Source organism: Odocoileus virginianus, chromosome 2, assembly GCF_023699985.2.
Source record: "Odocoileus virginianus isolate 20LAN1187 ecotype Illinois chromosome 2, Ovbor_1.2, whole genome shotgun sequence".
Classification (NCBI taxonomy): domain Eukaryota; kingdom Metazoa; phylum Chordata; class Mammalia; order Artiodactyla; family Cervidae; genus Odocoileus; species Odocoileus virginianus.
In genome coordinates, this window is record NC_069675.1 from 96,372,347 (window position 1) to 96,396,615 (window position 24,269).

The window sequence follows — 24,269 nt, forward strand, 5'->3', positions numbered from 1 at the left end:
TAGATGTGCTGCATTTATAAATATAGAAATAGAAATAAAATAGTCAGATGTAAACTGAACTTAAGAAAGCACAGCAATTTTGTTTTTATTTTTATTTTTTGGCCATGCCATGTGGACTGCAGGATTATAGTTTTCTGACCAGGGCTTGAACCCGGGGTCACTTACCTGGTGGTCCAGTGGCTAAGACTCACTCTCCCAATGCAGAGGGCCTGAGTTCGATCCCTGGTCTGGGAACTAGATCCCACATGTTGCAACTAACAGTTTGAGTGCCGCAACTGAAGATCCCCTGCGCCGCAAGTAAGGCCAGGTGCAGCCGAATAAATAAATACATAAATATACATATTTTAAACGACTTGAACCTGTGCCCTCAGCAGGGAAAGCTCAGAGTCCTAACCACTGGACTGCCAGGGAATTCCCAGAACAGCGTTTTCTTAATACGGGACGTGCACAAGTCGGATCTGCATGTTTAAATCAAAGCCATTGTCTGAGTCGCCTTTTCTGGGCACAAAAGCCACCCAGGGGGCAAGCCAACCCCAAGGCTACATCCGTGCCTCTGTTCTTAACTTCGCCCTCCCGTGCACCCACCCCGCCATGTCCCTTCCCAAAGGTGGGCTCTGGAGGTGACAGGCCTGCTTGTACTCGGGGGTTTACTGTTAACAGGATAACGTCTGGCTTCAGCGGGAAACACCAGGACCTTTGAACCTGGCCTTGGTCTCTAATGGTGGGGCTGCCTGAAGCCTTTAGCTGACCCTCCCCGAGGAAAGAAGCTCCAATATGAACCGGGAAGTGTTCAAGTGTTCAAGGCACCAGACGGCAAGAGCTAACACAGCTCTGGTGTTATTATTACCAGGGACAGAAGCTCATGCGACCACCATCATGATCCATTTCACAGAGGAGGAGCCTGAGACGCAAGCTGTGGGTGGCTTTTCATCAGAACTTTGCTCTTCATCAGGTTCTTCTCTGCCAGCATCTCCCCCAACCTCCCACCTCCCTGAAGCAGACATTGTGGTCCCATTGTGCAGGTCAGTCAACCGAGGCTCAGAGTCTAGAGACAGGCTCAAGGCTGCGTGGCCTGCATAGGACGGAGAATCTGCAGTTTGTGGCCCTTCCAACATCTGTGCAGCCCAAATCCAGCAGGGCAGATGGATTTCCACCCGCAGTCCCTGGATGGTTCTGATATAATTACAGTCATGGCCAATGTTTTGCAGGCAGGGCACAGGGGCTCAGAGTGCATGCAGCAGGGAGGCCGGGACTGGTCTGAGGACTGGAGTGGGTGTCGGGGAGGGAGACAGTGGGGAAGGGGCAGGCCGGTTCCAAGTGGGCAGCCCCTCGGGGCTGTTTCCTGGCTTTGGACTTATTTCTGAGACCAACTGGAGGTGACTGGGGGGTTCTGAGCACAGTTAGACTCATGTTTGAGGGCCGTCCATCAAGGGAGGGCAGCAGGACCAGCCAGGGCGACCAGAGACGGGCTGTCTTTGGTGCCCAGGTGATGGCTGGAAACTGAGCCAGCCAGGTGCGTGGAGATCGGTTGAGAAGGCAGCCTGGATGGGTTTGGCAAGGATGGGTTGGAGGAGAGACTGGACGTCAAGGAGGACCTCCAGGGCCTGACAGGACCTGAGCACCTGTGTGGACCACCCTCCTCCACATGCAGACCCTGGCCCACCGCACCAGGGCCCCAAGCCGAGGGCCTTCCGCTGGCCTGGAGGGTGACCGGCGGGACCCAGAAGCATGGCCGCAGGGCCGGCTGCAGCAAACTGGCTGGCCTGAGGTGCCCTCACGGCGACCTGAGCCGCTTAACACCCCCCAGAGGAGTCCGGGTAATTCAGTCTCTCTGTTTACTCCCACGGTGAGTGCCTCTGAATCTTTCAACTTGACTGCTGACTGTATCAAAATTCCCGTGGTAATTGGATCAGGTGCAGTATTTTCCATGAGGATATTAAATCAGGCCTTCTGCCCGCGTCCAGAGCGATCCGTTTCGGAATATAAAGACGCAGGAGATGGCATTACCCGAGGAATTTTTCCTCCTTTAAACTTTCTCCCCCACTCTTAATCATGGCAGCTCTTTATTTGTTGCCAAATAAATTGGGTCGTCCTCCCCTCTCCCAGTTATCAGCCAAAGGAAGGGAAAGACGCCTGGGGGTCGAAGAGGGAGGCTGGCAAGAGTGTGGGGTGGCAGAGCCCAGGTCTGTCCAGGACCGTCCCACCTCTAGGGGACCTGGGGGCCCAGGTGGAGTGATCAATGGTGTGTGTGTATTGCAGGGGGTAGCGGGGAGGTGTCGATAACCAAACACTTCACTGCCCCCCGTCTCAACATCAGGCCCCTGGGAGGGTCACATGGTGGGAGGGGGTGCTACACACTTGGATGGGAGTCCTTGGTCAGCCAACCTTCAACAGGGGACTTTTTTCCCCCCAATATTTATTAATCTTTATTTATTTGGCTGCATCAGGTCTTAGTTATGGCACGGGATCTTTATAGCAGCACGTAAGATCTAGTTACCTGACCGGGGATCAAACCTGGGCCCCCTGCATTGGGAGCACATAGTCCTAGCCCCTGGACCACCAGCAAAGTCCCAAGGCGGGACCTTTCGATCATCTGTAACCTCCGTGGGAGAAAGCTCCAGGTCACAGCAAAACTCAGAGCTGGGAGCTGGAAGCTCAGAGGCATTTCGTTGTTTTAGAAATAAAAAAGATGGGGGTGGGGAACTATTAAGGTCACATCAGGGGTTGAGGAGGTCACATCAAAATGTCTGTTGTTCCCTGGAGAAGGAATTGGCAACCCACTCCAGTCTTCTTGCCTGGAAAATCCCATGGACAGAGGACCCTGGCAGGCTACATACAGTCCATGGGGTCGCAAAGAGCTGGACATAACTGAGTACACATGCACAGTCAAAAATAATTTTTTTTTAAAGAATGGCTGTTGTTTGGAACAAGAGAAAGATGGTGGTCACATGACCATGTACCTGCAGTATCTGTCACCAGATCGCATGCTTTAAAAAGGTTACTTCTGGGACTTCCCTGGTGGTCCAGTGGCTAAGACTCCACTCTCCCAATGCAGGGGGCCCAGGTTCCATCCCTGGTCAGGGAACTAGATCCCACATGCTAAGAGTTCAGATGCTGCAACATTAAGATGCTGCATGCCACAACTAAGATCCAATTCAGTCAAATAATACCATTTTTTTCAACGGTTACCTTTATGTTACATGAGTTTCATGTTCATTCAAAACAGTGGCTCTACCAAATGCCGTGTTACCTGCCACTGACTCATTTCAGTTGTTCAACCAGGACTGACTGAGCCTCTGTTCTGCACCAGACACTGGCCTAGGCTCTGGGGATGTAACAAGGGAGAAACTACAGGTGCTGCCCTTGGAGAGCTGGCATCTGGTAGGGTGCAGGGGGGACAGAGGACAACAGTGGCAGAAGGCCTGGGCAGAGTGGAGCCCATCAGGACCTCAGCTTTTACTGTCAGCAAGCTGGGAGCTATGGGAGAGTTTTGAACAAAGCAGGGTCTTAACCATACAACAGGATCCTTCTGGCTGCTAAATACAGGATGGACTAGAGGGGTCAGGGACCAGCCCAGGGACCCCAGATGGGAGGCCAATGCAGTCATCTAGGTAAGAGTCAGTGGTGGAAATACAAACTAAAACCACAATGAGATCCAGTACATAGCCACCAGTATGGCTAAAATTAAAGACAGATATCACCAAGTGTTGGCACGTACCTGGAGCAACTGTAGCTCTTACATGTCACTGTGGGCATGTAAAATGTCACCGCCACTTTGAAGATGTGCTTGTTATTTTCTGGTAAAATTAAACATACCTCTACCTACCCTACAACCCAGCAACTCCACTCATAGCTACATACCCAGGAGAGATGAGGGCTTATACTCACAAAAAGACACATACAAGTAGCTTTCTTTGCAACTGCCTCAAATTAGAAATAGCTTAAATGTCCATCCACAGGAGAATGAGTGAAACAATTGTGTATCCACAACAATGAAATACTACACAGCAATGAAAAAGGAGGGGCCCCTGATACACTCAGTGACATGGATGCATCTCCTCTACATTAATGTCAAACAAATTAGAAAAGAGATGCAAAAGAGTACATATTAATATTATACAATGGCATTTTTCTGAAGATTTAGAACCTGTGAAGTGACTTATAGTGACAGAAGTGCAGCTCCCTTTGGAAAGGTGACGATGACAAGGAGGGAGCGTGAGGGAACACTCCCTAGTGATCAGGGTTCTTCGTCTTGATCCTGGTGGTGTTTTTACAGGTACAACTTGTGTGCTTAATCATTCAGTCCTATCTGACTCTTCTCAACCCTTTGAAAGGCAGCCTGCCAGGGTCCTCTGTCCATGGGATTTTTCAGGCAAGATACTGGAGTGGGTTGCCATTTCCTTCTCCAGGAGATCTTTGTGACCCAGGGATCAAACCTGAATCTCCTGTGTCTTCTGCATTGCAGGTGAATTTCTTACCCACTAAGCCATTGAGGAAACCCCTTTACAGGTGCATATCTACGGAGAAGGAAATGGCAACCCACGCCAGTCTTCTTGCCTGGAGAATCCCATGGACAGAGGAGCCTGGTGGGCTACAGTCCATGGGGTCGCAAAGAGTTGGACACGACTGAGTGACTAACACACACCCATGGAAAAATACATCAAGCTAGCGAACAGCTGACTCATTGGAAAAGTCCCTGATGCTGGGAAAGATTAAGGGCAGAAGGAGAAGAGGGCATCAGAGCATAAATGGCTGGATGGCATCACTGATGCAATGGACATGAACGTGGGCAAACCTCGGGAGATGGTAGGGGACAGGGAGGCCTGGCGTGCTGCAGTCCATGGGGTCGCAAAGTCGGACACAACTGAGAGACTGAACAACAACGTGTACTTGTTGGTACATTTCACTGAATGTGAAATATACCTTGCGGGGGGTGGGGGGCGGAAACTGTCATAGGATGAAAGAGAAAGAATCCAGGCTCCAACCAGGTATCAGGGTGATAGGTGTGCAGGCGGAGGCAAAGGACCTGTAGAAACTTACTCCCCCTGTCTGCAAGCTCACTGCATCTGGGCCTGAGCACCTCGTGATGCCAGCCGCCACCTGCCCTGTCCCATGGACCCCGCCCCTTACTCTGGGTGGAGGCACCCCAGGTGGGCAGATGCCCATCTCGATGGGGGCAGGTGGCCTGAGGAAGCGCATATTTATCTGGGGGACTCAGCCCGTTTGTCTGATGGGGGAGGGGCTGGTGGTGAGCACCGAGGGACCAGATTCCTGATTATAACTTCATCACGGGCGCTGGCTATTCGGGAGGCGCTGATATTTATGGAATAAATACGACGCGATTTATGACTGTATCTCCCTCTGATGTCCCATCTGATATGCAATTCAATTTCTTTTATTGTCTTTGGGCTCTTGCCATGGAGGAGAATGCATAAATAAATAAATATATGGGCAAATGGCAGCCGGCAGGCCGGGCCGGGGCTGCCAGCCCGCCGTCTCCAGTCCCATATTAGGCCCATCGATCACGGGTTATGAAGCCCAAGCTTGTCCCCCGGCTGGGACGGGGAGCAGACGTGCCGGTCACTCCTGGTTATTTAGGGGCCCCTGTTGGCAGGCTGCCCTGCCCACCCTCTGCCTACCACCGGGCCCAGGCAGCCCTGCTCAGGACCGAAGGCAGTGCTAGAAGCTTGCAGAGGCCACCATCCCACCCCCAGGCCCAGGTGTCCCAGCCCTGCCGTGGTGGAGAACACCCGACTGAGACTTGTGCCCCCTGCCCGCTCGCCCGTGGGGGCCCCATGCCAAGTGGCCAGGCCGCGCTTCTGCTGTGGAGTCAAACCACATCTTGAAAACCAAGCGGGGGGCAGCTCTGCCCCTTGGGGGCCGGGGTAAGTCCCCCTGCCCCATCCTCGCCTCCCCACCTGAGGAAGGGGCGGCAGCCTTCATCCCCCGGGGCAGCTTCCAAGACACGGGAAGGCCGGCACATGCTCTGCGCAGCCGGCTGGGTGTTCAACTAGGCGCTGTCCGGGTACCAGCAGCTCGAGGGGCCTCGGGAGCGGGCAGACCTCAGCCCTGCCCTCAGCCAGCCCTGCTCTGGGGCTGACAGAGGGCTCCATGGCCGGGCCCCTGCCCTTTGCTGAGGACTCAGTTTGGAGAGGCCTGGGGCGGGGCGGGCTTCAAGGCTGCACTCTGCGGCTGTCTGTGGACCCCGTCTCATGCAGACTCCCGCACCCCGCGATCTCAGGAGCCTGCAGCAAGCACCCCCTCCCTGGGGCCCTCGGGGACTGTCCTCCAGAAGCCAGAGGCTGGGTGCCCCCCCCTCTGCGTCTCCCCAGCCTGGAGCCCCGCACACCCCCCCAGCCCGGCCAGGCCACGGGGTCTCTGACCACCCCGCCCGAACCCGCAGGCTCCGGGGCCCCACCCCTCCCCCCTCCCCCCCACTCCCCATCCGTTCCAGCCTCTCTCCTTCCTCCAGCTCCCACGGGGCCTGCTGGCTGGACCTCCGTCTCACGGCTCCACAGCCTTCAGCTGGGGTGTGCTCACCCCCAGCTCAGGACCTGCCACGCAGGCACACATGCCACAGTTACACACACAGGTGCCCATAGCCCACACCCATATGCAAAACACACCCACCCACGCATGCGTGTGCACACACGCACGTACGCATGCACACACACTGCACACGCGTGCCCACACCCCATACTGATCACATGCACACACACCCCATGCACGCATGCGTGCGCACGCGCACCACACACGCACACAGCCCACGTGATCGCACGCATACGTGCCGCATGCTCACATAACACTCACAGCTCATGCACACACACACACACGTGTGCACGTGCGCTCGCGCATGCGCACGCACACACGTATCCAAATGAAAGCCTGACAGCTCCAGCACATCCCCGACACAGCAGTGTGGGAAAAGCAATTTGCAAAGAGGATCTCCACTGAAGAGAGAAGTTTCCCTGCTGGGGGTGGGACAGACAATTGACCTCAGTTGGGAAGGAAGAGGTGGGGGTGGGGAGGGTGTACCAGTGGCAAGAACGGCGTGTGTGCAAGCGTTCTGTGACCCAGGCAGAGCACCTCAGATGCCCTCGGAAGGGAGTTCTAAGCTGACATGGATGCTGCGGGCTCTCCTGTGGGTGGTTTGTCCTGGAAGTAGGGGGGCATTGGGGGAAGGGCAGGGCAGGGAGGCTGCTAGAGAGAACTGAGTTCAAACCCCACCTGACTACCACTCCCCTCCCCCAGCCAGGTAACTGGGTGAGTTACTTTGCTCCCTGAGCCTCATTCTTTCCATCTGAAATATGGGTCGATATTGCTTCCCAGTAGGATCCCGTGAGGAGGAGCCTGATGATTGATGTGATAAGGGTGAGGGTTCATCCCTCCAAGGCTGCAGCATACAGGGGCCTCTAAACCTCCAGTCCCCACCACTACCACCGCCTGTGGGACCACACTCTGCCCTCCCCCCTGTCCTCCAGGCGCCCCCCAACGGCCCACACCCTCCTGGGGGAGGCACAGACTTGGCAGCCTCACCGGTTTATTCTGGATGCTCCTACTCCCACCTTGGCCTTGGATTGGCCCCAGCAGGCGGCATAAATTTCCCGCAGCCGTGAGGAACCCCATTAAGCCAGCACCAGGAATGCTAATGGCCCCGCCTGGTCCCAGACCGAGAATCCCAGCCTCTCCCTGACATTTGTAAAGTTCACGTTTTCAAAACAGAGTCACGTGAAGGGCAAGGTGCATTTGTAGATCACGTTCCGGTCATGGGTCATAGGCTGGCAAGCTCCCTCCCTGCCCTCGGCTTTCACCCACATTAACCAGCAGCCTCGCCCCCAAACCAGAACCTGGGCCTTGCTGTCAGATTACTTTATCCCTCCCTCCTTCCCTCCCTTCCATCTGCTTCCATACACTCACTCATTCACTCCGTACTATTCATGGACCACCAAGTGGACACCTTGCCTGGGGTGCACATCAAGGACAGAGCAGGAAGCCACCAGACCCTTGTCCTCTGGGGCCGGCAGCCCAGTAGGAAAGAGGAACATGAAACGGTGATGGGTTAGAAGTTCCATGCAGTCAGGGGCAGAGCATCCTGAGAAAGTGACATCATCCTGAAGTCTGAGGCCCAGAGGGGGAGCAACAGACAGGCTGGTGAGAGGAGGCAGAGGCACCAGCAGGTGCCAAGGTCCTGGGGTTGGTAGGGACCTGGCAAGTCTGAGGGTCTGGAAGGTGCTGGCCAATGACACAGGGGTTCTGGGGCCTTAGGACCTGAGTTCTCAGAGGCCGCCTTGATCCAAAAGGAATGTGAGTTCCTGCAGAGGCATGCCGGACCTGGGGGACAGATAGGGGTCTGACTCAGGTCTGGGGGTCTTGTCCTGTTCCCAGCAGTGCTCATGGTGCTGATGAAGAGTCCCTGGGGGAGCTGGAGGCTTATCTGTGCCTTCCTCTCCCTGGCTGGGTTCTGGTGCTGACTTATAATTGCCTTTCCCTTGTCCTCAGCTGAAAGAAAATTGCAGAAACGCAATTACTATTTAAGGATAGCTGCCCTGCAGTGGGGACTGCTGGCAGGGACCGGTGTCTGCATGTAACTGGTCACCCCGCTGGGGACACCGTGCCCTCATCTGCTGCTCTGGGTCCCATGGATCCATCCCACCAGTGTGCCTGCTGGGCAGAGGAAGGGGTGGGTAGCACAGTTGCCTGCCCTCAGGAAGCTCCCAGTCTGCTGGGAGAGAAAGATCACAGACAGATAAGCAAGGACGAGTTGTATGTCAGTTGTGGTGCAGGTTACAGAGGAAAACACCGCACCATGCAGGAGGAGGAAACTCAGGGTCAAGGGAGGGTCAAGGAAGGTCTGGGTTGGCCTCTTCATACGGGGACCCTGGGGTAGGGAGGGACGCGGAGTCTGGGGGAACAGTGCTCAGGCATCAGGCATGACACATGCAGAAGCCTTGAGGCAGCAATGTGCTGTGTGTGTGGCAACGATGCCCATGTGGCTGGAGCTGAGTGGCCAAAGGGAGAGGGTGGCAGGTGCAGTGGGTGAAATGGGGAGGGGGCCACCGGACAGTGCTCCTAGTGGGAGGGTAAGGGCCCTAGGAATGGGGGCAGAGGCTATGTGAGGAGAACCTAGCGGGGAGAGGTGCTGACTTCCCATGTGCACACATTCATCTAGCACCATCATCATCTTTATTATTATCCTCTCCATCATCACCACCATCCTCAGCATCACCATCTTCACCATCGTCATCACCACCATCAGGATTGACACATCCATTCATTCATCATCCATCCATCCATTCATTCAGATGCTCTCATTCTGCACGTACTTTTCATTCACTTACCATCCCTTCATCATGCATCATCCTTCATTCATTCACTAGGTATTCTGCAAGCACCCACTTTGCTGCCTCCCCAGGGGATGAGTCACACCCCTTCTGCCTACCCTCCAGGGGCCCCTAGTCTGGCAGGGGTGGGGTGGGTAGTGCAGACAACTAAGAAAGCCCACCGAGGAGCAGCTGGGCTGTATGACCTACCCACAGGTTGCGCCCTATGCCCCAGTGTTCCAGGCTGATCTGTCCCTGGGTCACTTCAGCTGTGCGTGGGCAGTGTCTGGCACAGCAGAGATGTGACTGTGTGGGCTCAGCTATGGGGTATCCCCAGGGAATGCCAGGCCCAAGGGCTACTGCACTGGACCCTTAGTGTCCAGAAGAAGAGGGAGGGGACCTAGGAGGGGCCAGAGGCTGGGTCTATGGCTGGAGCCTCTCACTGAGGGGGGGAAGGGGAGTGACCGGCCCCTTTGGAGAAGTCAGAGAAGGGAGGCTGCTCCCTGGCAGCCCCCACATGGAGTCCAGCTCTTCAGTAGGACATGTGAGGCTGGCCCTTGCCCACCCCCAATCCGCCTCTTCCCAAAGTCCCATCTCCAGCCACTCTGGGCTCCCTTCAGTTCTTCGGTTTCGCCTGTGAGTCTTAGACCTGCTGTTTCCCTCTCTTGGAATGTTCATTCCATCCCCTCTACTGGCTATCTCCTCCTCTCTGGGTCTTAGCTGAGACCCCACCTCCTCCAGGAAGCCTTCCCTGACTTCTCCAGACCAGGGTAGGCACCTTCTCTTTATTCTCACTTCCCCAGTGCTTACTCTGATCACTCTGTGTTATCATTGCCAGTCTATTATTGGGGCCTCCCAAGTGCAGAGACAATTTCACCAATGCATCACGCGGTCCCCTGTGTCCAGCCTGGGCCCTGGCACGTGGACTCAGCAATTGTCCAGCCAGTGAATGGATGATGAGTGGACAGCCAGTTATACCTCCTTTGCAGACCAACCTCTGGTCCCTGTACCACCCAGAAGAGGGGGGCATCATTTACACATCTGGGCCCCCCAGATTTGAAGGGCTATCCAGGGTTGACTCAACCCTAGACTCATGTCCTGCTCAGGCTGGGGGCAGAGGGGGGTTGAGACAGTTGCTGTACTGAGGGGCGGCATGCCCCGAGGCCTACCATGTCCCTGGGCCTGTCTGAGCTTGTTAACTCCAGGGAGAAGATGTTCACTGAGGGTGACAGCTGAGGGGCCCCTGTCAGCTCCCATCAGCATGAGTCTTCCCTGTCCGCCCTGCCTCCCACCCCATTTTTCAGGTCTCCAGTGTGCTGTCACCTCTTCCAAGAAGCCTCCCCTGATTGCCCAAACTAAACTTACTTCCTTGTCCTGGCTCCTTATCTATTTCCTTCGTGGTTTTTACCATGATGTCACTACCTAATTTATAATTTGTTTCCCACGTCACTGTCTGTCTTCCTAATTGTCTAGGAAACCAGGTGAGATTGTGAAATACCCACTGCCTGCACCATGGCAACACCAGTGGCTGGCAAAGGTGCAGTCTAAAGGAGTGAATGAATGAATGAGATGAGAGTAAAGTGGAAAGTGAATTGGCTCTGGGACCAGGCATATAGGGCTTGAATCCAGGCTCTGGGGTGGACCAGTGGGGTAGTCTTGAGCAAGAACCGGCCTCTGGCTGAGCCTCGGCCTGCCTCCTGATCTGGACTTCCTGCGGCTGGTGCACTCAGCGCAGCTGGGCCTGGCTCCCAGAACGCCTCTGCTATGGCCAACTTGTCCTTGCTCAGAGGAGCAGGGTGGTCACTGAGAGGGGCAGAGGATGATCACAGTGTAGACAGATGGGCTTGGGCCAGGCACCAAGATCCTAGGGGGCCGGTGTAGCCCTCTAGACCCCCAGCTTTGACCTGCTTGTCTGCCTGTCTGCTGAGCCAGTGAAATCTACCCACTTGACAGAAAGGAAGACTGAGGCCCATACATGCAGATAGAGAGCACAGACTTAAGCACCTTGGAGCCAGACAGTGCATCATGAAAAATCACCTAGACCAATGCTTTTGCTGTCCCAATGGGGAAAACGAGGTGCCCCAGAGGGACAGGGCCCACTCAAGGTACCACGATGACTCTGGGCCGGCCTGGCTCCTTCTGAAGCTGGGGGCCAGGGCTGCTCCCCTCTACTAGGGCCCCCAACTCCAACGAGGCTGTGGAGCTGTCAGGCGGGATCAGCAGGGTCCTGGCTCCAGCTCCCCAGATTTAATTAACAGGCCTTTCATCTCTGTCCTGAAGGAATCTGCTCTCTTCTGTCTTCTTAATTAACATTCATTAAGCAAATCAGAACAGGGCTTTTCTCCCTCCTTTCTTTGCCTGGAAGGTTTTAACCCTTGGTAGGTGGACTGTGGGGAGGGGAGTCTGTACCTCTGCTTGCAGCTCCAAGCAGGAGGTCAGGCTTCTGCAGGGGCTCCCCAGGTCCTCAGGATAGGCAGAGTCCCCCCCACACACACACACCCCACCCTCGCCATCAGCCACACCCAGACAGCAGGGCCCCCTCCCACAACACCTCCATGCCGCCTGGATTCTTGAAGGAAACTAACATGGGTCCTAACTAACATGGGTTCTGCTGCTCAAGAGGCTTCCTGGGCTCCCTGCCATCATCCTAAGACGATGAGTTAGGACACTGGGCAGGTTGTGGGCCCTCAGAGCTCCAGGCTGCAGGAAAACTGAGGCCAAGTGCCCCCGTGGCTTCTGTGGCCCCACAGACCTGGGCTTCAAGTCATGTGTGTGCGCAGACAGGGCACAGATCCTTTTGCTGGGATCATGGCAGGTCCTGCGTGGAGCTGACCTTCAGACTCCACTCTCTCTCTCTCCTTTCACATTGGGGTTTTTTTTTTTTTTGGCCATCCTGCTCAGCTTGGGGGGTTTTAGTTCCCCAACCGGGGATCAAACCCATGCCCCCTGCAGTGGAAACACAGAGCCCTAACCACTGGGCCACCGGGGAGGTCCCACTCAGCGCCTTCACTTGATGGAGGGTTGGCAGTGTGCATCTTCGGTTGTCCTTTTGTGGTCCCTAACGGTGACTCCCACAGGTCTCCTGGCTCACTTCCTGCAGCTGCAGAAGTGTTTGCAGTCCCTTTATCATGCAGATGTGAGGAGTCATCCTGAGGTTTTGTGGGTGCACAGACACCCCATACTTGGGGGCCACGTTCCTAGATGGCTTCCTGGCATCTGGGAACCTGAGCCCCTCCGTGACTCCCATGCTGGGAAGAGTTGACCCCAGGGATGGGAAAGGCCTGGGCGAATGTCGCCAGTGAACCACGTGCCCTCTCTGGGCCTCAGTTTCCCCATGTGTGTAACCAATGCCTGTGGGGCCCAGTGACTATTCTGGTCGGTGGTCCACCTTCTGTGCGGGACAGTAGAGTTGGCCTTGGCCGCCAGGGGGCGAAAGGAGCCGGTCCTGTGATGTGGCCAATGTCGCCACCTGGTGGTGGGTTGGGGGGGGAACAGGACCAGCTGGACTGGGAGCGCTGGGAGGAGACCTCTTTCAGGCGGGACCAAGGCGGCCATCCAAGGCAGGATGGTCCCCTGGAGAGCCACTGCCAGAAGCTGGGCAAGGCCAGGGAGCACCCAGCTGGCACCTCTTAAAGAGCCATCATCTCAAATCCGGCTCCTGTAGGATAATCCTTTGCCAGCCATGTGGTTCCTGCTCAGTCCCCAAACATACTCTGAACTGTGTGTTCACACAACGGGGACACAAGGGTGAGGTACCCAAGGTCCCTGCCCCCCACGAACACACAACCCTCAGCAGGACAAAGCCCCAGTTCATCACCATGGTGCCCAGCATCCCACTTCATCTGGCCTCTGCACCCTGCTCCAGTCCTAACTCCCAGGACTAGCTCCCCATCCAGAGCTGCAAACACGCATCAGGCTTCCCTAGTCATTCAGACCTCTGACCCTGTGCCCATGCTGTGCCTGAGCCGCCCTTTCCCCGATTCATCCATTACCGTGTAGTTTGCTGATCACCTCTTCTGGGAAGCACCCCCGAGGTCCAGGCAGAGCTATTTACCCTGCCCTCCTTACATCCCAGATTCCCCATGCACGGCCTTCTGTCACAGCCTGTCAGCCTGTTCATGGACATCAGTGGCTATGGTGTCTACTTCTGCTTTATTGACTGCGCCAAAGTCTTTGACTGTGTGGATCACAATAAACTGTGGAAAATTCTTCAAAAGATGGGAACCAGACCTGCCTCCTGAGAAATCTGTATGCAGGTCAAGAAGCAACAGTTAGAGCGGGATATGGAACAACAGACTGGTTCCAAATCAGGAAAGGAGAACGTCAAGGCTGTATATTGTCATCCTGCTTATTTAACTTATATGCAGAGTACAACATGCAAAATGCTGGGCTGGATGAAGCACAAGCTGGAATCAAGACTGCTGGGAGGAATATCAATAACCTCATATATGCAGATGACACCATCCTTATGGCAGAAAGCAAAGAATTAAAAAGCCTCTTGATGAAAACAAAAGGAGAGAGTGAAAAAGTTGGCTTAAAAGTCAACATTCCGAAAACCAAGATCATGGCATCTGGTCCCATCACTTCATGGCAAATAGATGGGGAAACAATGGAAACAGTGGCTGACTTTATCTTGGGCTCCAAAACCACAGCAGGTGGTGACTGTAGCCATGAAATTAAAAGATGCTTGTTCCTTGGAAGAAAAGCTATGACCAACCTAGACAGCACATTAAAAAGCAGAGACATTAGTTTGTCAACAAAGGTCCGTCTAGTCAAAGCTATGGTTTTTCCAGTAGTCATGTATGGATGTGAGAGTTGGACTATAAAGAAATGTGAGTGCCGAAGAATTGATGCTTTTGAACTGTGGTGTTGGAGAAGACTCTTGAGAGTCCCCTGGACTGCAAGGAGATCAAACCAACCATCCTAAAGTAAATCAGTCCTGAATATTCATTGGAAGGACAGATGCTGAAGCTGAAACTCCAATACTTCAGCCACCTGATGTGAAGACCTGACTCATTAGAAAAGACCCTGATGCTGGGAAACATGGAAGGCAGGAGGAGAAGGGGACGACTGAGGATGAGATGGTTGGATGGCATCACCGACTCAATGGACATGAGTTTGAGTAAGCTCTGGGAGTTGGTGATGGACCGGCAGACCTGGCGTCATGTAGTCCATGGGGTCACAAAGAGTCAGACAAGATGGAGCAACTGAACTGAATTGAACTGAATGGATCCTCTGCCCCCTTCTACCTTCCCAGTCTCAAGCAAGAACATCTGATAGTCCTGAGCATGTTTAGAAATTTATTCCTATTTTCTTTAGAGTTTTTCTGGGAAGGGTTACTAAGTTTTATCAAGTGTTTTCTCTAGCATCTTTTTATATGAGCATATGGCTCTCTCCCTTGGTTTACTAATTTTAATGAATGGAGAATATAAGGGTGTATCTCCTGGGGGTGGGGGAAGGAAAGGCTTCTCTCTCAAGTGTTATCTGTGATGAGACCAGAGATCCTTGGTCACAAATATCAGGTTAGAATCTCTGCTTTGAGAGCAGAGAAAAACCAGCAGCAAAAGCAATTTTCAGTTAATGGAACCGTGCAAACGTAAGGAACCATTGTAGGATCCTGCCTGGGGTGACTTCATTGCTGGGAGGAAACGTGCAATGGGAAAGACCAGATTTTAAAAAACCCGCATGTCCCCTTTTATCTCAGGACTTAAAAGGCACTGGGGAGAGTTTTCCATGTCAGCAGCCATTGAAACCTCACAACCGCGGTAATGAGCCTGTATCATCACCCATCCCATTTTACAGATAAGGACACTGAGGCTCGGAGAGCCAAGGTTCCCCCGGCAGAGCCAGGGCAAGACAGCCGCGGGGGCTGAGTCCCCAGCCGGGCACTCCCGGGCGCGTCCACCAGGTGGGGGTGAGCGCCCAGAGACGGAGCGGTCGGGAGGTGCGGGTGCTGCCCGCCCCGTCCCTCCCTCCCGCCGAGGAGCCCGCCCGCCGAGGGGAGGCGCGGTCCGCGCCCAACGGAGGGGCCGGAGACCAGGCGGGCGCGCAGAGCCGGGCGCGCACGGCGGAGCGCAGGGTCGTCGGGGGTGTTCCCCGACCATGGGCACGGCGGCGGCGCTGCTGCTGAGTCTGGCGCTCCTGGCGCCGCGCGCGGCCGGCGCGGGCATGGGCGCCTGTTACGACGGCGCGGGGCACCCGCAGCGCTGCCTGCCGGTGTTCGAGAACGCGGCGTTCGGCCGGCTCGCCGAGGCCTCGCACACGTGCGGCCGCCCGCCCGAGGACTTCTGCCCGCACGTGGGCGCCCAGGGCGCGGGGGCGCCGTGCCAGCGCTGCGACGCCGCCGACCCCGCACGCCACCACAACGCCTCCTACCTCACCGACTTCCACAGCCAGGACGACAGCACCTGGTGGCAGAGCCCGTCCATGGCCTTCGGCGTGCAGTACCCCACCTCGGTCAACATCACCCTCAACCTGGGTAAGCGCGCTCCGGGCGGGGGTGGGAGCGGCACCACCGCCCCCTGGCCCCTCTCCCACCGTCACGGGTTACAGGCCCCCTGGGTTAGCTATAGGATCCAGATTTGGGGGGCGGGCGGCGTTGCTCAGGAATGGGACAGCGAGTCCTGGCCTGCTGCGGTCCATGGGGTCTGGAAGAGTCCGACGCTTCTAGCCGCCTGAACAACAACCACAGCAGGAGTGGGACCTATGTCCGCTCTTTCTCGAAGGATACGCTGATGGGTGTCCCTTGGGTCCGGGAGGGTGGGAAGCCTCCTAGGAGCCCTTTACAGAGCAGTGGATTCGGGTGCCAGAGCCGTGCCAAGATTGTCCATCCTAGACCCAGAGCTGTTCTGGGAGAGGAGGAGGGTGACCCACCTGGGATGAGCTGGTTGGATATCTGGGGCCTGGGCTCCTCATCCTGGCTTATCTGGGTGACTTCCGGGGTTCAGTGAACCCCTGAGGTTCTGTGCCATCCCTGGGGGTGTCCGCGGGGATGGAGCCAGCCTGTTCGTCACAGGGAAGGTTATCCTCAAGGCAGGAGCCAAGTTTCACCAGGCTGCCGGGTAACTGGACCGGATGGCCTGGCCTCTCTGCTGTGTCCAAGCCTCCCTCCACCCAACCCCAGGCCAGGGCGCAGGAGCCCTTGTGTGTGTTCAGTAGTGGCCAACACTGCAACCCCAGGGACTGTAGCCCGCCTCGCTCCTCTGTCCGTGGGGTTTTCCAGGCAAGAATACTGGAGTGGGGTTGCCATTTCCTACTCCAGGGCACCTTCCCGACCCAGGGGTCAAACCCATGTCTCTTGGGTCTCTTGCTTAGCAAGTGGAATCTTTACCACTACAGTGTCTGGGAAGCCCCTTAGGTCCCTGGCAGTCGGAATCCGGAGTCTGGACCCAGCCGTTCACTCCTGGCGCTGTCCCCATTGCAGGGAATGGAAATAAAACATGCCCTCCTGGCTCCCCACCCCCTCCATAGCCCTTTCAGGAAGGGAGTGTTTCAAACCGTCCTACTCCCTTATCTGTGAGTTCAAAATCTCCCAAAGCTTTGAGAACTCAGAGTATTTTTATACACTCATTTTGGCTGCTAAACCTGCCCTAAGGCTATTTATAGACCTTGTTGATCCTAGAGTGAATAGTCATACAAGTAGTCATACATTTGGTTACTGAGATGTTACTTGAATATGGCTATTGGCCCCAGACCCAGCTGGGGGTGTTAACACAGTCCTTGGTGAAAGGACTGCATCATCTCTCCAAACTCTGGAAAGTTCTGAATTCTACACTACATTCAGAGCCTGGATAAAGAATTACGGGAATGTATCCCTATATTGCAGATGAGAAAACTGAGGTTCAGAGAGGTTAAGTCTCTGGCCCAAAGACACACAGCTGCTCAATGTTACTGGCATCCGTGTACATCCAAGAGAAGAGCATGAACTCCTTGACATGAGTTCCACCCACCCGTGGAGTCTGTTCTTCCCGGCTCCGGGTGACAGTGCCTTGGGGAGGGCTGGGAGATGGGACTGCAGTGGTGGGTGGGGGAACCCTGAGCCTTCTCAGAAGAGCAGGCTGGTGCTGACTGCCACCCCAAGAAGCTCAGTTGCTCTGGGGTCTTGAGGGGCCTTGACATCTCCCATTGACCTGCCAGGCCTGCCAGGTGGGACTTGTCGATGGAATGGGACGGCTGGGATGGGGCAGGGTCTCTATCCAGGAGGGCGACAGGAAGCCGGTGCGGGGAGAGGTGCTGGGGAACTGGCTGGACTGGCCTGGCAGGACCCCAAGGCCACAGGAGAAGGAATCTGGGACTGGGTGGAGGCTGTGGCAGACACTCTGTTCCGTGACAGAGGGTGTGGGATTGGCTGATGTGTGGCTTGTGTGGGTGGAGCCCCGGGCAAGCAAGGGGCTGTGGCCAGGCACAGATGAGGCGGGAGGGGGCAGGGAGCATGGGTGAGTTTCATCTGGGGCACTTCCGGTTTATTCTCGCTGTGTGCCGGGCCCTGTGTAGGTACACACACAGACGCACGCACATAGACACGCCATACACATGCACACACACGGTCACACACACTGCACACACATGCACACACTGAGTGCACACATACCACACACACGGGCATGCACACGCACCCACATGCACACACACCCGCATATACGCACTTAGCACACATACACACATGCACACACATACACCACACGCCACGCTACCACACGTACACACACACGCACATGTACACACACAGACACACACACCATTGTTCTTCCCATTGTGTTGTGTTGTACAGCACCAGGCATGCAGGAGGGTTTGCACAGTGAATGAATGAGTGCGTGACAGCGTCACCTCCTCCGTCCTGTGCTCTGGGCCCAGCTCAGGGCTCTCTTGCTGCCTCGAGAACTCAGAGCAGGCTTTGCCCTCGGGCCCGGCACAGCCACTCGCTGGGTGAACACCACCCACTCCCCGTGCCCTGTCAAAAGGGGTGAGAGCCGCACCTCCTGGGGTGGTTGTCCCGGCCCCCTGGCTTGGGTCGGCCCAGTGCTTACAGGAGCTGGGGCTGTCCTTGTGTGTGACTGGGGGCCTCTGCTCAGAGCGGCTCAGGCTGAGGCTCCCCTTGAGGGCCGCCTCCTCTGAAGGGCTTGAGAAACATTCGCCCAGCTGGCTCCCAAAACCTGTCCCGACCCTGGGTTCTGTCTACGCAGGAAGGGTGCTGGGGACCCACAGTAGCCCCGGATGTGGCCCGTCTTTGGTTCCATTCCACTTTGGTTCCCTCTACCCTGAGGCACGGGAACGGGGAGAAAAGGTCTGGGGTCTTCAGGAGCTCCCAGTGGGGGCCCGATCTCAGAGGACGTGGTTGGGGGAGCCTCTCCCAGCCCTCGGGCCACCTCCGCCGGCCTCGCCCCCTCTCTCCTTGACCTCGTGGGTAGCAGCTCGGGGGTGGGGTGCCCGGGTCTTCTGGAGGGAGGGGGTGAAGGGCAGGGGAGGAGCAGGCGGCCGTCAGCACGGGAAGGAGGTCGCCGCTTTCCCAGCCCCCTGCGAGCTCGCAGACATCTGCTCCGAATCCCCAAGTCCAGTCGCCCAGCTGAGCCTTCCTGTCTGGGATGAAAGGCAGCGGCGGGGGCTGGCGGCTTCTTGGCCTCCACAGAGGCCCTGGGGAGTGGACAGGCTGGAGCCGGGGATGGGGAGAGGTGCGAGGGGGGAGGTGGACGTTCATCGGGGGGCCCTTCCCATGTGCTGGGAACCCCACCAAGCCAGCACCCCCATCGCAGCACCATCCGATCCTGTATAGACAGGGAAGCTGAGGCTCTGAGCGTGAAATCAGTGTCCAGGGTCCCACCAGAGACCTTGGGACCCTCCCCACCACGCTTTTGCCCTTGCAGATGATAAGCGTCCACGTTAGGCCTGGCGGAGCCTCAGCTTTTGGCTGTCGGGTCAGTGGGGTCTTCCTTCTACTTGTCCACTTTTTGAATTCCTGAGAACCTCCTGGAAGGACCCTTACGTCCCTGAGCAGGTGAGCCCTGAGCCCCCGAGTGTGGGGAAGGCTGCAGGGGTGTGGGGGATGGGCTCCCGGCTGGGGGCTGCCGCGTGTGGACCAGTTCTCTGGCATCCAGCATCTGGTCAGCGTCTGCCCTGGCATCACTGAGCTAGAAGACAAGCTAGACCGGGGAACGTTGTGGATGATTTACGCTCTGGGGACACACCCGCCCTGCAGGGGTCAGCAGACCTCGTGGAGATCTGAAAGGTGGCGGGAGCTGACCCGAGAGTGAAGGACCTTCCAGGTCAAGGGGACCCACAGGGGGGCTAGGAGGCTGCTCTGTGTGTTCTTGGACCCGGTGGTCTGGCCGGCCAGAGCGGAGGGAACGAGAGGACAGCAGGGCCTGGCCCAGTGGGAGCTGACGTCGGAGGGACCTGCTGGCCCCTGCGGAGCCCGACGCCGGCTGCGTCTCCCGAGCCCTGGCTCCACTGTGTCTTCCTGTCGAGTGGGCGGCCGTGTTTGCATTGGCTGAGGCCAGTGCTGGCGGTGGGGGGGGTGGGGACCAAGTCCTCCTTCCTTCTCCCTGGGGGCTCTGGCTGGAATGCTGGGGCCCCAGGCAGGTCAGGGGGTCAAGGCAGTGGCCCCGACTAGCTTCCACCACAGAAGCAGGCCCCCACAGTCCTGGGCCCAGCGGGCCCTGGCCACCTTCCTGGCTCTGGGCTCAGGATGGACCCAGACATTGCAGGAGCGGGAAGTCCCTAAACCCAGGAGGATGCAGGCAGCCTCCAGATCGCCCCTCTCTCCCCCACTCTGGCTGCGTCACCTTCCTGTCAGCAGGGCTGATGATGGCCAGAGACTGCGTCTCTCCTCTCAGTCTTTGCCTTTGCTGTTGCATCGGCCAGGGATAACTTCCTGTCCCCGCCTCCTCTCGGATCACTCGTATCTCATTCATAAAACAACCGGGTGCCTACCGCACGCGCTTGCCGGTCCCTGTTCCAAGCCCTGGGGATGCAGCAGTGGACAAGCTGCTCTCTCCCCTGCTAGGCTCTGAGGTCACCTCCTCTATGAAGCCTCCAGCTTCCGCGATTGGGCAGAGGGCCTGCCTCTGTGTTCTTGCAGCCCTGCCCTTCCCCTGTCACAGTCTACATCGTGAGGGTGAGCTTTTGGTTCATTCGTGTCCATCACTGGCTCCAGGCTTCGGGGACAATGCCTGTTTTCACAGCTGTTCCCCAGCACCCAGGGCAGGGTGCTGTTGGTTGGCTGGGTGAATGGAATAGCAGCGAGCATTTAGTCACGCGTGTGCCACAGACTATTCTAAGTGTTTTGTGGTCATTTATTCATCAGTCCATCTTATTGTGAGGCCCATTTTGCAAATGGGGAAACTGAGTCACTCCGTTCCAAACACATGCCCAGTTCACACAAGGGAGGTTAGGTATTTTGCCCAAGGCCACAGAGCTGGTAAGCAAGCAGCAGAGCTGGAATGTGAACCCCAGCTCATGACAGCCACACTGTGTTTCCTCCCTGGGAACAGGAATGAGCGGATGAACGTGTGAATGAGTGACCCCCCTCCCCAGTCTTCCAGATGAATCCTGACTCCTAAGCTGTGGCCCTGCCTGTCCTCCTGGCCCTGTGCCTCTCCTGCCCACCCCAGGGCTCCAGCCCCTTCACCCTCCTCCTTTCCCCTGCTCTCCCTCGTCTCCCCACCAGCCCTTCCCCCAGCTGTGCCCTCTCCCCGTCTCATGCCCCCTGGCTTTGCCTGTTGAGGTCATGGTCGACATTTGGGGCTCCACCTGGCACCTATAGCCCAGGCTCCCACCTGAGCCCTTGACCAGGTCATTCAAGCATTTGCCTGAAAGTCAGCCCTTGAATGTTGCAGAGGTGTCCAAAGATAAAGGCACCGTGTAAATCATGCCCGTGGCAGCATTATCCACAATAACTGACGTGTGGAAGTAACTCATGTGTCCACTGATGAATGAACAAGCAAAATGTGGCAATAGTCACACAAGGGGATTGTTTTCAGCCTTAAGAAGGAAGGAGATTCTGACACCTGCTGCTACATGGATGAACCTCGAAGACATTATGCGCAGTGAAATAAGCCCGACAGAGGACAGATACTCCATGATTCCACTCACACGGGTCCCTAAAGGAGTCACGTTCACAGAGGTAGGAAGTAAAGCAGTGGCTGCCAGGGGCTGGGAGAGGAAAGAAGGAGTTACTGTTTAATGGGTATGAAGTTTCAGAAGATGGAAAAGTTCAGAAGATGAAAAAGTTCTGAAGATGGAGGGTGGAAATGGTTGCACAACAATGTAAATATACTTAATACCAGTCATCCATGTGCTTAAAAATGATTGAGATGATAAATTTTATGTGTATTTAAAATTCAAAAGTAAAAACATCCTTCTTTCCCCCGGTCTCTCACCTACCAAGGCAAGGAACTCAGGAATCAAATGCAGTTTTTACCTTCTCATCCTCTGACTTCAGCATTCACCAGATCACTAGACCACTCTCTGGAAGTTTCCTTGTGTTTGCCTTCCTCCCCATCATGCCCACTCAACCCCTCATGTGTTTCCTGATTTATTGCATATTTATTATGGTCTTCAATATTCTGCCATGTCTCTTTGCAGACATGTATTGGAAGAACAACTATGACAAACCTAGACAGCATATTAAAAAGCAGAGACACCACTTTGCCAGCACAGGTTCATATAGTCAAAGCTATGGTTTTCCCAGTTGTCATGTATGGATATGAGAGTAGGACCGTAAAGAAGACTTAGTGCTGAAGAACTGATGCTTTCGAACTGTGGTGCTGGAGAAGACTCTTGTGTGTCCCTTGGACCGCAAGGAGATCAAACCATCACTCCTAAAGGAAATCAACCCTGAATATTCATTGGAAGGACTGATGCTGAAGCTCCAGTACTTTGGCCACCTGATGCAAAGAGCCGACTCATTGGAAAAGACCCTGATGCTGGGAAAGATTGAAGGTGAAAGGAGAAGGGGGTGACAGGATGAGATGATTAAATAGCATCACCAACTCAGTGGACATGAGTTTGAGCAAACTGGAGGACAGAGGAGCCTAGCATTTTGCAGTCTATATGGTCACAAAATGTTGGACGTGAATTAGCAACTGAACAACAATAATAACAACATTTCAGTCACATCTCTGTTCAGACCAGACCTCAGAATACTTCTTAACACAAAGCCATAGGCAATAATCAGACAAAACCTGTTTACTCTCTCCCCAGGTTAGACAATAAGCTTGACAATATTGATCCATATTTGGGGTTTAGACTCTTGGCCCAAAGATGAGGGAACTGTCATGGGCCCAGCCCTGATCCAGCCAGGCTCTCCTGGTGTTTGTCACTGTGCACCCAGCTCTTCATGGGGAATCATTGAGTCCCAAATTGCCAAGAGCTAGCCTGACTCATTAGAAAAGCCCCTGATGCTGGGAAAGTCGAAGGCAGGAGGAGAAGGGGACAACAGAGGACGAGATGGTTGGACAGCATCACTAACTCAATGGACGTGAGTTTGAGCAAGCTCCGGGAGATGATGAAGGACGGGCAGGCCTGGCGTGCTGCAGTCCATGGGGTCGCAAAGAGTCGGACACGACTGAGCGCCTGAACAACAAAGCCTGCTGGCTCAGACGGCAAAGAATCGCCTGCAATGCAGGAGGCCCGGGTTCGATCCCTGGGTCGGGAAGATCCCCTGGCGAAGGGAATGCAACCCACTCCAGAATTCTTGCCTGGAGAAGTCCATGGACAGACCAGCCTGGCGGGCTACAGCCGATGGGGTCACACAGAGCGGGGCTGACACGGGGTGGGAGAGGAAGAGAACGGTGGATGGCCGGGCCCGAGGAGCCCTGTTTGTGCCCCTGCAGGCTGGGAGCGGCTCTCCGCACCTGGTTCTCATGCCCTTGGTGGGCAGGGCAGCCTCACCCCCGCGTTTCCAGCTCAGCTCCCCACCCCGCCCCCCTCCAGCCCCATCCCCAGGCCACTGCTCCCCAGATGGCTCCAATTAAAGGGCTTTGTTTTGTTTCCATTTTCCCAAAATAAGCCTCTCCTTCCGAGCGCCCTGCGCTGGGTCAGTGCCGGATGTGGGCCGGCCTGCTTCCCTGACCGCCCTGGTGTCAGTCCTGTCGGGCTTTATGTCCCAGCTGGTTGGAGAGGACAGCGCCGGGTGCCTCTGGTGCTGGCTTGAGGGACCTCAGCGGTTCCCAGGGGGCACCGGTGCCCCCTTCCTGGGCAACCCCTTCTCTCTGAGCCCTGAACGGAGGGGGGTCTGGTTCGGCGGCTTTGGGGCCGACAAGCTTGCAGTCGCTTAGAGACTCAGCTGTTTCCCACGTGACCTTGGGCGAGTCCCTGTCTTCTGCCCGAGCCTCGGGTTCCTCGTTAGCGCGATGCACACAGCGATGGAAGTGTTCGGGGCTCTCTGAGATACAGTGTACGCAGTGCACTTAGCAAGGTGCCTGGCGGGACTTCCCTGGGGGTCCAGTGGTTAAGACTCCGACCTTCTGATGCAAGGGGCATGTGTTCAGTCCCTGGTTGGGGAACCAAGAGCCCACATGCCTTATAGCCAAAAATACATAAATACAAATTAAAGTCTTAAAAAATAATACAAGGTGCCTGGCACATAGTAGGTGCTCAGTAAATGCGGGCTGTTTTTAAACAGACTTATTCAGAGGTCATGAAGAGCAGAAACTCTGTGACAGCCTCAACTGTGTTGTCAGCCTTGCCTATCTCCACTTGCTTGCTGGATTATACCTTCCTAGAAGGTGTTAATAAAAATCATGCTTCATCTGGCAATCATTTAGGAGCACCTACTGTGTGCTGGGCTTCCTAGGTGGCGCTAGTGGTGAAGAATCCTGCCAGCACAAGTTTGATCCCTGGAACGGGAAGATCCCTTGGAGGAGGAATGCCTACTCACTCCAGTATTCTTGCCAGGAGAACCCCATAGACAGAGGAGCCTGGCACGGGCTATAGACCACGGGGTCACAAAGA

At 55.7% G+C, this 24,269-nt stretch overlaps 1 protein-coding gene and 1 non-coding gene across 2 annotated transcripts in view; one reads left to right on the plus strand and one right to left on the minus strand.

Annotated features, from left to right (window-relative positions):
- Window positions 1-12,236: 12,236 nt before the first annotated feature.
- On the minus strand, window positions 12,237-12,309 carry TRNAG-UCC (transfer RNA glycine (anticodon UCC)). The gene has a single exon. It is a non-coding gene; the product is annotated as a tRNA-Gly (tRNA).
- Window positions 12,310-15,341: 3,032 nt separating this feature from the next.
- The window catches only part of LAMC3 (laminin subunit gamma 3), a 65,885-nt gene continuing 56,957 nt past the window's right edge, over window positions 15,342-24,269 (plus strand). Inside the window, exon 1 of the mRNA XM_020875598.2 lies at window positions 15,342-15,798. Within this exon, the coding sequence (XP_020731257.2) occupies window positions 15,423-15,798 (376 nt within the window). The 5' untranslated portion in view covers window positions 15,342-15,422. The remainder of the gene's footprint in view (window positions 15,799-24,269) is intronic.